The following is a 15,760-nucleotide window of genomic DNA, read 5'->3' on the forward strand; positions in this document are numbered from 1 at the left end:
AAAACCTGTCAAAGTGTGTGTTCAAAGTGGTGGCCGTGAGCTGCGATACAGGCAACGAGGCGCCCACGCAAAGATCGTTGCACAGAATGTAGCATCTCGTAGGGAATGTCCCTACAGGCCGCAGAAATGCGGTGTTGCATATCCTCTGGAGTTGCTGGCACATCCCGGTAGACAATGTCCTTCAGCTTTCCCCACAGGAAAAGGTCTAACGGTGTCAAATCTGGGGAACGAGCTGGCCATTGGACAGGCCCTCCACGTCCAATCCAACGATTTGAAAATGTATTTTCCACACATGCTGTAGCGCGTCTTGCACTGTGAGCTGGGCACCCGTCATGTTAGTACCACATTTCCCTCCTTGTCTGAAGTGATATGTCCTCCAATAGTACAGGCAGTTCATGTTGTAAAAACTGTATGTATCGGTCAGTATTCAGTGTCCCTTGTATAAAAAAAGGGCCAATGAGATGTTCACCCACTATACCACACCACACGTTCACACTCCATGGGCGCTGGCGTTCCACTTGGCGAAGCCAATGTGGATTTGTCACCGACCAATAGTGCATGTTCCTTAGGTTGACATTTCCATGATTGGTAAAAGTTGCCTCGTCAGTGAAGAGGATACGTGACAAATCGGGTGTGTCGTGTCGTAACATCCATGTGCAGTGTGTCGTGTCGTAACATCCATGTGCAAAACCGAACACGGTCCACAAAATCATTCCCGTAAAGTTCCTTATGGAGGGAGATATGATATGTGTGAAACTTGTGTGTGTGCAGAATGCGCAATACACTTCGCTGACTCATCCCAGCATCCTTGGAAATTTCACGGGAGCTAACGTGCGGATTCACAGCAACAGCGGCGAGAACATTTGTTGCACCTGACTCACCTGTAGTTGGCTTGTTCCGCACACGTGCTCGTGGTGTTACACTTCCGGTGTCTCTTAATTTAATAAATAACTTACCAAACAGACGTCGAGATGGCTGTCGTCTGTCCGCATATCTCTCTGCGTACACACGGTAGGCTTCTGAGGCATTCTTTCGGCATTCCCCATAAATCAGGATCATGTCCGCTTTTTCTATGTTTGTGAACACCATAATCTTCGCTCTTACCACTACGACTGCTTGCTATGAACTAACACGATCTCGTGGACCTGCTATCAAAACTTGCTCTGCGTAAAGGCAGTTCTGTCAGGCACCTGAGAAGTCTTACATGCCGTGGTACTGACGGTCAAGTGGGCCACTTGTTAGTTTGTTTACATATTTTCACATGGCCATATATTCGTTCCTATGTGCAGTAGATGCATGAGACCAACGGCGTTGTGTTTCTCTGCGTGTGCTCTTTTATATTATGCATGTTATTGTATATCGTTCCATTTAAAAAAATATGACTTTGCTCCAGATGCCCCATTTGTCGATATTTTTCGACCCACCCCATACCTCCGATTTACGAGCCCCATGTGATATTATTGTTTCCCGCAAACCTCACATCGCTACTGTTTCTGGTTTCTTCGCTATTTCAGGTGGTACTTTTAGGTGCCTCACGCGGTATACATGTAATCATTTTTTCTTTCTTATTTCTATTCAATTTGTATTTTTATATTCAGTGTTCATCCAGCTTACATGTTATCAGGATATGTTCATATATTCCATTTGTACTTCACTTTTACTTTACTTTGTAATAATCACTCAGACAAGGGTTTGTTGCAAGAGCGGCCTTCGAGGCCGAAAGACCCCCGCTGTAAGAAAGAAAAAAAATAAAGAAAATGTATGTACTAATGGGGTGAAGATCATACAAATGGAAATGCAATATGTAAACTGTAAACACACTTATATTTCTCTTGATTTGAAATTCAATAATTTTTATTGGCAAAAATAGCAAACATTTTGTGTAGAGTAATATACAAATACTAATCATGTTAGACCGTAATTAGTGTCATTATCATTAAACTCTAAATAAATATGGAAGCTGATAAATTACAAACTATTATTTTTTTAAAAAAGAATATACCAAAATTCAGCTACAAACACTACAAAAATAATTAAATTACAACTGTATAGTACATCCAGAATGTTTTATTTTTACTGGAAGTAACGTTACTGAAATTCATATAGTTTCATTAATACAATCAACGACATTTCCATAGTAGGTTCATCACGTACAGTATCAGAAACAGAAAAATGTGCATTTACATATAATTTTTTATTTGCATTAGTCACACAGTTCACATATTTTACAGGGCCATTTACCAGAAAAAGTTTTTCTATATAAAAACATTAGCTGATTGTCCGGCGTTACCCAGGTATTTATTTATCCCAATCTTGTATTAGACATGAAACAAATAATTCTAACTATAGTGTAAAATGAACTTGGAGTTGAACGCCATTGGGAGTATCACTATTCATTTTACCGACCCCCAAAACTATGGATTCCACACTAATATCGGTCGATTTACATGTCAGCTCATTCCCACCCCCACCCCTAGGGGTGCCAGGGGTGTCTTACCCCTACAGTTTGTTTTTTTCCAGATTGTAAGTGTACCAAGTTTGGTTGAAATCGCTCCAGGCGTTCGAGAATTATTATTCTTATTTCTATGATGGTACGGACAGTAGAGGACAGTATTCTATGGAAAAGGACAACAAAGACTTTAGACATACAACTGACTTCTCTTTTGGACATTCAAATTAACTTCGACCAGCAATTCAGCCTGCACTTGAGATAAAGAGGTAAGCTACCTTTTGAGGTTTAATTTAAGCCTTATTTCTTTGGTACCTAAATATGTCTGTGCGAAAAATAGTATTGGGGCAGGTGGCTCCGGCCAGTTTCTAACATACCTTCAAAAGGGACTCTATATAGAAACGCGGAACCGCGGTAGCAGTAGGTTAATTACCCCAGGGGCGGAGCCCGGAATCAGTGAGAAATTTCAACACAGAAACCACCTCGCAACTTGAAACGGCTGTACAGTCGTAAATACTTGATTCCGCGCTACAGAATTTTATTATTCACAATTAGCAGCACATACTCTTTATTTATAAAAAAAATCACCTGCGAAATCGAGGGTGTAAGATTTCGACATGGACCCTTTTTGGACACCTACAAATGTTCAATGTGTGCACTACGGGTGACACGGCACACATCGACACAATAGTCTGTTTCTCGCCACACTCGCATCAACATGGGCCTGTCGACAGCGTCTATCGCTGCGATGATACCTCACGAAAAGATGTATCACGGTGTAAGGTGCTTTGAATTAAGGGACTAAAACATTGCACAAAACACTGTGAGTGATGTGGGTGATTTGAATGTCGCCTAGCGACAGGGATGTGACCTCTCAGCTTAACAAAGCATACACGCACAAACTGTTTTTGAGTTCCTCGATCATTCTGAACTGGTCGTTAACGTAAGTTCAATAGTTTACTTCCAATACATTTTTGTAACCCCTCAACTATTTCTGAAACACCCGGTATATAAATTTTTTAAAGGAAAATTAATGCGTGTGTGTGAACTACATATGAAGTCAGAATCAATGATATACTGTACTTTCTTGCACTAGCTTGCGATTATATTAAAACATTGGAACTACTAGAAATTGTTAGAGATAAGATTAGAAGTGTAGAGAGTGAAAAATTCCTGAAATTGAAACCGCGCTTAGAATTTAATGCCAAGGAAACAAAATATTTTCAAGGTAAACTCCTGCTGGAATTGTTGGAGTCCATTTCTATAAGAAGAATTCAAAATCTCCATGTCCACTGCATTCCTTCTTCTTCACTTCCTCGGCAACTTTTCTTTCCTCTCCTTTTGAAAATAGTTGAACCCCAAGAAGGTATTTGCATTTTGCGACCTATATCTTGAAATTCTTTTCCGTTTTGAGCAGATTCATAGTGTCCATAGTGACAATGTATCCGGGAAATTTTAACTTGAATGCGGAAACTTAAATATTCGTACACTTTTCTCTTTAACTTCATAATACAAGGCCAAGCCGAACAAAATGGAAATTGTTGCTATGCAATATATGTTCTACGAGGACATATCAACAATGAGTGAGACTGATTTTTTTTGTACGGATGTTTATTACTCTGGTGGAAAGGTTACATGATGCTTTCCAAGTATAGTACGTGGAGTAATAATTAGGTAATTTACTAAAACGTAGCTCTTTGACGTTACTTCGCACAGAAAGTAATTCGTTAATTTATTTGAAAGTAACGTATTCATATCATATTATTTGGTCTTACAATAAAAATATTTAAAACATTACATCAATTTGTCACATTGGTTCCCTGTAGCCTTTTTCAGTATTACAACTTTAAACACAGAGTTGAAACAATAGTCTGTGTAATCTGTCCCCTTGATTACTACCCTACACCATGCCATTGTAATCAAATAAATTTGATAAAAGATATCAGCCTACTCAACAAGTTCCTAAGCATGGAAAAATATGGAACTATTTAAACAAAATTAGCATTATATTAATTATTGTATTAAAATATCGGGAGTTAGTACATATTTACATCCGTAAATTAAATTCAATTTTCGAAACTACCTCTCCCATGTGAGAGTTTTGTATTTTATGAAGAGTTTTTCAAGTAAGGTAGGTGAACCACAGGTGGCCATAGTTAAGCTTCTATGGCAATTTACAAATCTCTAAGGAGAGATAAATTTCTCATATTAAAATAAAAAAAACTCCTATAACTAATTAACAACGTGTACCAATTGAATATTTTGGATATTTTGTAACATTGATTGTAACTTTAAAAAAAAAGAGAAAGATTTACAAAACCGTTACATCTGTTCCCAAAGTTGCCCATGGGTCTCAAAGGTGGCCTTCGGTTTATGGTTGGCTTAAAAAATTATTCTTGTGCTCAACAAGACATATTTATTCATGTTTATTCACGTTTCTACATCTTAGTAGAGGAAAGAGAGAGAGATGAGAGAAGTCACCACTCCGCTTACGAGCGAGAGAAATCCCACTCTCCTTGATAGCGAGAGAAACAAAGTCCTCTTTAGAGTGAGAGGACCTACTCCGCTTGTTAGCAAGAGAAGCCCCACTCCGCCAAATTGGCGAAAGAAACTGCTATGTTTTTCATGATCCAGCTATTACTTCTGTGGCTAGAAGTAGTGCAATACAATGTATCAGCACAGAGAAGGTAAATGTGTACCTTCTCTGTGGTATCAGGATAAGTCAAAGTGCACGTTTGTCGAGGTGGGGAGTACAAAATCATATAGAATGGATCAAATATCTTAAAAGAAACAAACACGTAAATAAAAACACCTTCTTCGCCTTAGTGGCCGCGGTGGCTCAGTCGGTAACGCGTCTGACTACCATGCTCAAGGTCCCGGGTTCGATCCCCGGCCGGATCAAATCCGGGCGTGGTGCTGATCACATAACCCCCACTCACGACCGGATCAAGAAAGTGTGGGCGTTAACCCCACACCCCTATACGCCTTCATGGCGTGGTGCTAAGCGCAGGGGAACACTTCAAACTTCTTCGCCTTACTCCAATATAGTATGAAAAAGAATTTCGATCTATGACAAGGCTTCCCTTATCCTAGTGTTTTGGGTCAAGGATATCAGATTTCGATAGTGTGATAAAATATAGTGTTAGGGGGGTGGCGGAAAAATTTTCAAGAACATTTTGTGATGAATTTGGGGGAAGGCAGAAAGTAATTCGGCCACAATAGTGATAATTCTCAGTAAATGAAAATTTTCCAAAAGTTTTAAAGCTATTAACAAGAGAAGAATTGCTACGTAAGGAAAGGGGGATCAAATGAGATTGAAGTAGAAGATTATATCAAGACAGGCACATAGCCAGAGGGAAGGCTATAGGGGCTGAAACCCCCCTTGAAATCCTACAAATATATAATTGAAATAGTATACAGTGGCAATTAATTTTACTTCTTTAGGAGGATTAAAGATTTTGTATAATGAGTTATAATATACTGAGAAATTCATCTTCAGGGTTTCTACACTCTCAAGTTTTTGACATTAGACGGCTGCTTATAAAGGATAAGCCCCCAAAGAAATAAAATCCTGATTACGGGCATGGACCAAGACCTGCCAAGTGCTTTTCTTTCAATGGGTGACGGAATAGAGTCCCTTCGCCACCCTTTCTAGAGTGGAGGGAATAGAGAGAATTCAGATGGGAAATTTGATTAGAATAATTTATGAAAGGATTACTTTGTAACGTACCCATCGTTACATGGTGGTTTGGTACGGTATGGCATGGTATGGTATGATCATGTATCTATTCTTGAAAAACATTTTTCTCGCACTTAGTCGATGGCTCACATGTTGGTACGTGTAACATTTCCAGTTCCGTACGAAAGACGCTATTCTTGTTATGTTATCTTTCTCTGTGTCAAGATATTGTTTAAGATCTGTCAAAGAATGCATTCTTCCCATTGTTGTTAGATTTGAACTGATAAAGACTTGTATATTTCTTTTGTATAGCATCAGTGCAATGCAATGTGCTTTTAGTGATTTTATGTTTGGGGATTTTTACCAGTTAAGAATGAGAGAATTTCGTATAGTTTGTATTTCGGCATAAAAGTGGGTTTGCTACTATGAAATGTATGACGTCACGATCAGCGCCACTCTCAAACGGTATAAAAGAAGCGAAGCAAAGCCCTGTGCCCCCAACGTTAAAACCCCGGAAGATATTGACACGGCCGTTGAGGAAATTGGCGCAAAGATCACTTCAGCAATTCAAAACAGAACCACGAAACAAAACCGGCAAGAGCAAGCAAACACAACGGACTACAAGCTACACATCCTGTTGAACCTAAAGCGATGGATCAGACGCAAATATAAACAGACACGACATCCACAATAGAGACAGCTTCTCCAGATCCTGAAACGTCGACTGAGAGGACACCTTCAAAGAACAAGGGAACACCTTTTTGACGAAAAACTGAAGTGCTCCGAGAAGCCAAACAACCAATTCTGGAAGCTCGCAAGAAATTTCCGCGAACACACTGCTAGCCTAACGCCGCCAATCCTCCACGAGTCACAAGGCAATCTCCTATTTCAACCACAAGAACAAGTTGACGCAATCGAAAACAACCTTGAAGAACAGTTTTCCTCCAATACCGAACCATGCGATGAGGATCAAATAGCAACGGTGAACAACTTCCTCAACACATTCAGAGAGCAGCCGCATTCAGAAATACCACACGTAATTACTCCCCGAGCGATCCACACATTCATACGATGGCTGTCATACAATAAAGCACCAGGCCCGGACATAATACCGACAGAAGCCTTGCTGCAAACTCCAATGAAACTCCTCATTGTCCTAACCCAAATATTTAACGCCATTCTTCTCACTGGCTACTATCCGAGAGCTTGGAAAACAGCCAGAGTCTGTTCAATCCTGAACAAGGGGAAAGCCCACTACACCCACAGAATTACCGGCCAATAAGCTTACTGTCTCACGTCAGCAAGGTCTTCGAGCGACTCCTCCTGTATCGATTACAAGACCACGTCAAACGCTTCGACCTACTCAGAGACCACCAATTTGGCTTCAGGCAACACCACAGCACGACCACCCAGCTGGTGAGGGTGGTCGACCATATCTGAGTACGCTTCAACTGGAAACACCACGTACTAGCTATATTCCTTGATATCCAGAAAGCCTTCGACAAGTGTTCCGTACCTTGTGCTTTTGGAGCCAAGATGGCCGCCATTTTATTCTCTGAACACTAGTGCCTACTGAAAGTGAGAGAGTGAATAGTCTGTGACGTGAGAAGCGACGCTGTACCAGAGATGTATTGCAGGTTGGCTGCAATTAATGTAGATTTTGCAACGAATACATCAGTTTGATGTAATGGAGTGTTTCATTTATGTGTATTAGTCTACCTACAGCACTATTACCTTCCTGGAAATGCTACAAACAGCGGCCGAAACAAGAAAAGAGTCTTCTTGTTGGATGACGGGCGCGAACATGGTCCTCCTTGTGCCGGATGTTGCCTGCGATCAGCATTCGTTGTGTTGAACTTTTGTGCTAGCGTGCATTCGTGAACTGTGAATAAATACATTGACATACTGTTTGCTACGTGTAACCAGTTTCAGTGCACCTTTTGTAGTGCCAGGAAGTGTTTCGTGCGTGCATTGTAGTTTGGACAACAACAATCCGTGCGCGACTTAATAAACATGGAAGCCATATCGGCAGCAAAGACTGTGCTCAAGCGAGAAGTTACTCGCCTTGAGAATAAAGTGAACGCGGGTTTACTGGACAATGTGACAATCGCGTTATCGGTAAACAAAGCGAAACAATTAACGGACGATTGTAAACAGTTATTATTAGACCTGGCTAGTGCGTGTGATAATGCAACTTTTGAGAGTTATGACTGTGAAATCGTTTGAATTCAAGACCGTTTGGATGCAACCATGTGCAGGCTTTGTTCGTTGCAGCAGCAACAGACTCAAGCTACGGTGACGTCATCGACAGAAGCACGAACAAGTGAAGTGCGTCTCCCGAAGCTCACGCTGCCTGTCTTCACGGGACAATTACAAGAGTGGCTTTCTTTCCGTGATTTGTTTATCGCGTCGGTGGACAAAAACAAACAGTTATCCAGTGCGCAAAAGCTACAGTATTTGAAAGCTTCGTTAAAGGGGCAACCTGCATTGCTTATCCAGTCCATGTCGGTGACTGATGATAACTATGCAGAGGCGTGGAACATTCTAAATTCGCGTTATCAAAACAAACGGGAAATTGTTATGGACACAATCAAGCGTTTAGTCGCGCAACCCAAAGTGCAACGTGAATCTGCAGCAGCCTTACGTAGCCTGCTAGACACAACTACCGAGTGTGTTCGCGTGTTGAAAGTGATGGACATTCCCATAGAACATTGGGATCCTATCCTAGTATTTCATGTGACAGAAAAAATGGACAGTGATACTAGACAACAATGGGAACTTTCATTAAAGACAACCGAGTTGCCTACGTTTCAGGAGTTGAGTGACTTTCTTGATCAGCGTTCTCGTGCATTATCAGCTACAAATCTCAGTGCTCAGAGATTGAAGCAGTCGACTCACAATAGCTCCCAGTTCAAAGGTGTGTATCATGCAGTGTCGGATGATACCTGTGAAAAATGTAAACTGCATCATGCACTACACAAGTGCAAAGACTTCAAAAGCCTTTCGGTGATGGGCAGAATGAGATTTGTTAGAGAAAAGGGTTTGTGTTATAATTGCATTCAAAGTCATCATAGGGTATCGGTATGTGACTCAGGGGCGTGCCGCGTTTGCAATAAAAAGCATCATACGTTGCTACACTATTATAAGCAGAGTGACTCTAGTGAAACAACAACTTCCCCCCAAGAAGTTTCTTCTCATGTGGCTGGAGAAGGAGACAAGGGACTAAAGCCAGTGTTGCTATCCACTGCAGTTGTGTATGTGCAGGGAAGAGATGGTGTTTATCAACCAGTTCGTGCGCTCCTAGACTGTGCCTCAGAGACTTCCTTTGTGACCTCACGATGTGTGCAAAGGTTAGGCTTACGTCAGCATAAGGCAGACATCACTGTGAATGGGATTACAGCAACGGGTGTAGGTGTAGGCAGTGCAGTAGTGGATCTACAATTCCAACCCAGTAGCAGAAGGAAAACATTCACCACAAGGGCAATCGTACTTCCTAAAATAACAGGAAACATTCCCAGGGAACCTTTACCAGACTTCAGGAAGTGGACACATATTCAAGGACTGAAGTTGGCAGATCCAAGGTTTTATGTGATGGAACCGGTGGACATTTTACTTGGAGCAGATTTGTTTCCTTTTCTTATGCAAAGTGGCAAACGTGTTGGGCCAAAGGGAACACCTACTGCACTACGTACTGTTCTTGGTTGGATTCTTTGTGGCAGTGTGGACATTACCAAGGTAAGGACAGTAGCATCATTTCATGTATCTTGTAGTCTTGATAGTGCACTTCGCCAGTTCTGGGAGGTAGAGGAGGTCCCAAGGCAAATGCATCTGACATTAGAGGAGATACAATGTGAAGAGCACTTTTCGGTGACTCATGTTCGAGAAAACAATAGGTTCAGTGTGAGCCTTCCATTCAAGGAAGACAGTCCTCCCTTAGGATACTCTCGTGAAACAGCGGTGGCGAGATTACAGCAAATGGAACGGAAGTTTGCAAGGTCTCCTGTTTTTCATCAGAAGTACTCAGAATTCATGCATGAATATTTAGACTTGGGACATATGGAGCCTGTTCCTGCAAGTGAAGTGAAAAAGAAGCCATGTGATAGTTTCTATTTACCGCATCATGCTGTAATCAATCCAAATTCCACCAGTACACCTCTTCGTGTAGTTTTTGATGCCAGTTCAGTGACTTCAACAGGGATTAGTCTCAACGATAAGCTTCAAGTTGGGCCAAAACTTCAAGGTGATATCTTTCCATTGTTACTCAGGTTCAGGAAACATCAAATTCCTTTGTGTGCAGACATTTCCAAAATGTATAGACAAATATTGATTCATCCATCAGATACAGACTTTCAGCGAATAGTGTGGCGCGACAATCCTAAAGAATTGATAAGGGACTATAGGCTACTCACGGTGACGTATGGGACTTTCAGTGCACCTTATCTTGCAACAAAGTGTCTTCAGCAGTTAGCTATTGATGAAATGAATGCATTTCCATTAGCAGCCCCAGTGTTATTAAATGATTTTTATGTTGACGATTTGGTATCTGGTGCCAGCAATGTGGAAGAAGCTATCGAATTGCAGTCACAATTGATACAGTTACTAGCAAAGGGTGGTTTTGAGTTACGTAAATGGTCCTCTAGTGAACCACAAGTGTTGACAGCAGTACCTGTAGAGTTGAGAGAAACTAATGTGCCTTTAGATATCCATTGCAGTGAACTTGTGAAAACGTTAGGTCTAAGGTGGCATCCTGGTGCTGACCACTTCACTTTTCTTGTGACTTTACCACCAAAACGTCACACATTGACGAAAAGACTATTGTTATCTGACATTGCAAAATTGTTTGATCCTCTTGGTTTCTTATCCCCAACAGTCATACAAGCAAAAATACTTATTCAAGAATTGTGGAAAGAAAAGTTGGACTGGGATGAGGCATTATCCGTGGAAACATGCGAACTGTGGCTACATTTTTGTAGTGAACTTCCTATACTGCAACAATTACAAATCAAACGTGCTATTGTATCTGCAAATGCTATTGCTTGTCAATTAGTGGGTTTCTGTGATGCATCACAACAAGCATACTGTGCGGTAGTGTACCTTCGCTCAGTTTATGTTGATGGTCATGTTGAAGTGAGGTTGGTAGGAGCAAAGACTAAGGTGGCTCCAATCAAGCAAATGTCTCTACCAAGTCTAGAACTATCAGCGGCAGTTTTATTGACACGATTGCTCGTAGTAATCTCCAATGCACTATCCTACAAATTGGAAGATGCATGTGTGTGGACTGATTCTACCATTGTGCTTGCTTGGTTATCCTCAACACCAAGCAGGTGGAAAACATTTGTAGCAAATCGAGTGGCAGAAGTGCAGGAGAGTCTTCGTCGTGAACAATGGTCTCACATCATGGGAAAATCAAATCCTGCAGATCTTGCTACAAGAGGTATCACTGCTTCAGCCTTAGCTCAATGTGAGTTATGGTGGGCGGGACCAGAGTTCTTACGAGCAACTTCATTGGCAACGTTTGATCATCATGAGACAAGCAACGAAATTTTGGAAGAAGTTACAAAAGAAGAGAAGAAGATTGCCATTACAGTTATGTACAGTACAGTAGAAGAAGATCTGATCAGTAGATATTCAAGCTTTTCTAAAATGCAGAGAATAATGGCATGGATCCAACGATTTGTGTTCAATGCTCGTCAGTCAGTGAATCAGAGAAGGCAAGGAGCATTGACAACTAAAGAGCTTGTGACAGCAACGACCTCTCTTGTAAAACAAGCTCAGAAAAGTGAATTCACAGCAGAATTACATTGTTTACAAGCTAAAATTCCTCTGCCAACAAAAAGCAGGTTATTGTGTTTGGCTCCTTTTGTTGATGAGGCTGGTGTCATTCGTGTTGGAGGGAGGCTACACAAAGCAAGAATAACAGTGGACCATAAACATCCAATGTTGCTACCTGCAAAGCACAAATTGACTCACTTATTAATTAAAAATGAACATTTACTTAATCTTCATGCTGGTCCTCAGTTAGTGTTGTCCTCATTGCAACGAACATTCTGGATACTGAGAGGGCGAGATACAGTGCGTAACATTGTGAAGAAATGTGTAACTTGTCATCGCTTTTGTACACAAGCTGGGGAACAATTAATGGGTAGCTTACCAGAATCTAGGATCAATCCTTCTCGTCCATTTATAAACTGTGGAGTGGATTATGCAGGGCCCATACTGTTGAAGGAAATGGTTGGACGCTCTCGTAAGCAGTATAAGGGTTATATTGCCTTATTTGTTTGTTTCGCAACGAAAGCAGTTCATTTAGAAATCGTGAGCAGTGGTACTACAGAGACGTTTTTGGCTGCACTTCGGAGATTTGTATCTCGTCGTGGAAAACCCAGTAATATTTACAGTGATTGTGGAACAACGTTTGTTGGCGCAAATAGAGAGTTAAAGGAATTCATGAGATTGGCAAAACAACCAAAGCACAATGAAACTATTTCAAGTGCTCTAAGCAGCTTAGGCATCCAGTGGCATTTTAATGTTCCTCGTAATCCTCATGCAGGAGGGTTGTGGGAGAGTGGCGTCAAATCAGTTAAATACCACCTCAAAAGAGTTGTGGGGAATGCCCTACTTACCTTTGAGGAATTGTATACAGTATTAACACAAATAGAAGCATGTTTGAATTCCAGACCGTTAACTGCTCTATCCAGTGATCCCAATGACATGCAAGCACTTACTCCAGGCCATTTCTTAATAGGAGATGCGTTGATAGCTACTCCAGACAGGGACTTTGCTACAATAAAAGTGAACAGACTGTCGAAGTGGCAACTCGTGCAAAGGCTGACACAGCATTTCTGGCGCAGATGGTGTAGGGATTATCTTTCTCAGTTACAACAACGTCCTAAGTGGAGAAGGGAGCAACGGAATCTACAGGTCGATGACTTGGTTGTGGTCAGAGATGATCAACTTGCACCTCAACAGTGGAAACTTGGCAGAGTAATCAACGTTCATCCAGGTGAAGATGGATTGGTTAGAGCAGCAACAGTGAGAACCAGTGAAGGAACCTACAAGAGGCCAGCAGTGAAGCTGTCCCTTTTACCAGTGAGTGAAGTTGAACACCAATGAGAAATAACTTAAACTTTCAAATTTATGCATAAAAGGCAATCATTAGTTTGTTGAATTTCTTTTTAATTTTGTGTTGTTATTTTCAGTAGGAAGTTTGAGAAAATTGTATTCAATTTACACTTGTTCATCAAAAATGTGTTCTATATTGTGTATTTAGTAAATTGTTGAAATTAATCATTTCAAGGTGGGCGGTATGTTCCGTACCTTGTGCTTTTGGAGCCAAGATGGCCGCCATTTTATTCTCTGAACACTAGTGCCTACTGAAAGTGAGAGAGTGAATAGTCTGTGACGTGAGAAGCGACGCTGTACCAGAGATGTATTGCAGGTTGGCTGCAATTAATGTAGATTTTGCAACGAATACATCAGTTTGATGTAATGGAGTGTTTCATTTATGTGTATTAGTCTACCTACAGCACTATTACCTTCCTGGAAATGCTACAAACAGCGGCCGAAACAAGAAAAGAGTCTTCTTGTTGGATGACGGGCGCGAACAACAAGGTTTGGCTGGAAGGACTCATATACAAGCTGCACAGACTTGGTATACCTGACTATTATGTACACTTTTTGGACAGCTACCTCCATCAACGCACCTTCTTTGCAGTGTTTCAAGGAACCATCTCCAACATTCGAACAACCACGTCTGGAGTATCCCAAGGATCCTCCCTCTCGCCGCTGCTGTACGCCCTGTTTACAGCGGATGTACCAACAGCCTTTGGTTGCCTCCCAGCCACTTTCGCAGACGACATCGCATACTTTGGCGCAGCCAAGGATATTCGTGTTTCCTACTTCAGAATGCAAGAACAATTACAACACTGGGCAAAACAATGGAGAGTGCGAGTAAATTCCAACAGAGCACCGCCATCGTGTTCTCTCGTAGACGCAGTCCGCGCGAATACCATCTCAGACTACAAGGACAACCTGTTCCCTACAAACTATCACAACATATCTCGGCATGATGCTAGACAGAGTGCTCTATTTCAGAGATCACGTAGCGAAATTCGTCAACCAAGAAAACAAACGCGTGGGAGCACTCTACCCGATGCTACGATCGCCAGGACTGCGGCTGGAAACCAAACTTCAACTGTACAAGGCAATCATCCGACCAGCTCTGCTCTACGCCTACTCTGCCTGACAACACCTACCCAAGACGACCCTCCGCAGACTCCAAGTCATATAGAACAGGGTCCTACGTATCATCAGTGAACACGGGCAGTATACAACAAACGTCCAACTCCATGAAGACCTCGACATTCCACCGCTAGATGACGTGATCTAGCGGACAACCGTCACGTTCTGGGCCAAACTCCAGGAAACCTCAAATCCAACGGCACGAGCCATTGGTACCGCCAACCCGCACAGACACACTCATCGTCTACCAAGACCGTGAAAAGTGACCACAGCCTAACCGCCACGGCCACCCTCATTTTCCCACCGCAAGCGATAGCTGCAGAAGTGGAATTCAACACCGAAAACATCACAGGCCTTATCAAAAACAATTCAAACAAGGTGTCCACAGACGCTGGTACTCCACATCATATTGCGCAAAAGCAAACCAAGACTCGTGACTCGAGACATACGGAGAATTTCTGTTCCCAGCAGGCGGAGCGTACGCTGGCATGGTTGCCGCTACGTCTGACTCATAGGTATGTTTGCGGCGGTTGGAAGAGAACCTAGAAAATTGACTCCCTTGTTGTTTCAACAATGCTTCACGGGAGTTGTATAACAAAGCGGGTTTCAGTTTAAATGTGTCAACTAACTATTAAGTCACAAACGATACGATTTATTGTTGGATATTACTTCAATTAGAAGCAGCTAAGTTAAAGATAAAAGAGGAATGTCTGGCAACCCCAGATCTGGCTGTGGCCACCACCTTCCTGGTAATGAGCTTCCTCTCGGCCGCAATGTTAAGAGGATAGGCGTAATACTTTGCGTTTGATCTTTTTCTTTCACTAAGTTGCTTGATATGCTTTTCAAAATGTGCGCAAATATCGTGACCATGATAATGAGTAATATTTTCGGATGCCTTTGCATTTACAAAAAATTCTGTCATACGCATTTCCTTCAAATCATTTCTTTTAGAGAAATACTAGGAGTAATGGACAAGAACGTGACATTCGGCGGACTAAAATCTACAGCTTATTGAAAAGTATGATTCAATGCAGTGGCGCAACCACAGTGGATTCAGGGGCATTGCCCCTTAACCTTAGATGAAAATAAATTACAGGGGAAACAGGCAAGAGAGAGAGGTGGGTATTGAAGTAAGATGTAGGACTAATAAAATCGAACAGTAGCCTGACGAAAGAGGATATTGAAGATAAAATTAGTTTGATGTAAAACTGGCGCCGAATATCTACGAAATCACACGACTGTCTCTTTCATAGGATTATACGTTAAGTGATTTGCGCCAGTCACTAAACAAAGACAAACTTATGCAGGAATAAGCTTAGAATTATATACAAGCATTTTATCTTTCTTTTTATCGTTTAATTATATATGATTCCACTTTTATGCAAAGACTTCAT

General features: G+C 41.6%; 1 protein-coding gene across 1 annotated transcript; it reads left to right on the plus strand.

Moving 5' to 3' along the window:
• Positions 1 to 8,378: 8,378 nt before the first annotated feature.
• On the plus strand, positions 8,379 to 13,238 carry LOC145998670 (uncharacterized). Its single transcript, XM_083135135.1, has one exon. It carries the CDS (start codon positions 8,379 to 8,381, stop codon positions 13,236 to 13,238), a length of 4,860 nt encoding a protein of 1,619 aa, XP_082991261.1.
• The last annotated feature ends 2,522 nt before the right edge of the window (positions 13,239 to 15,760 follow it).

This window comes from Lepisma saccharinum, chromosome 14, assembly GCF_977018435.1.
Source record: "Lepisma saccharinum chromosome 14, izLepSacc3.1, whole genome shotgun sequence".
Lineage (NCBI taxonomy): Eukaryota > Metazoa > Arthropoda > Insecta > Zygentoma > Lepismatidae > Lepisma > Lepisma saccharinum.

Coding starts and splice junctions, on each gene's coding strand:
- LOC145998670 (XM_083135135.1), top strand. CDS start 8,379: ATGTGCAGGCTTTGTTCGTTGCAGCAGCAACAGACTCAAGCTACGGTG.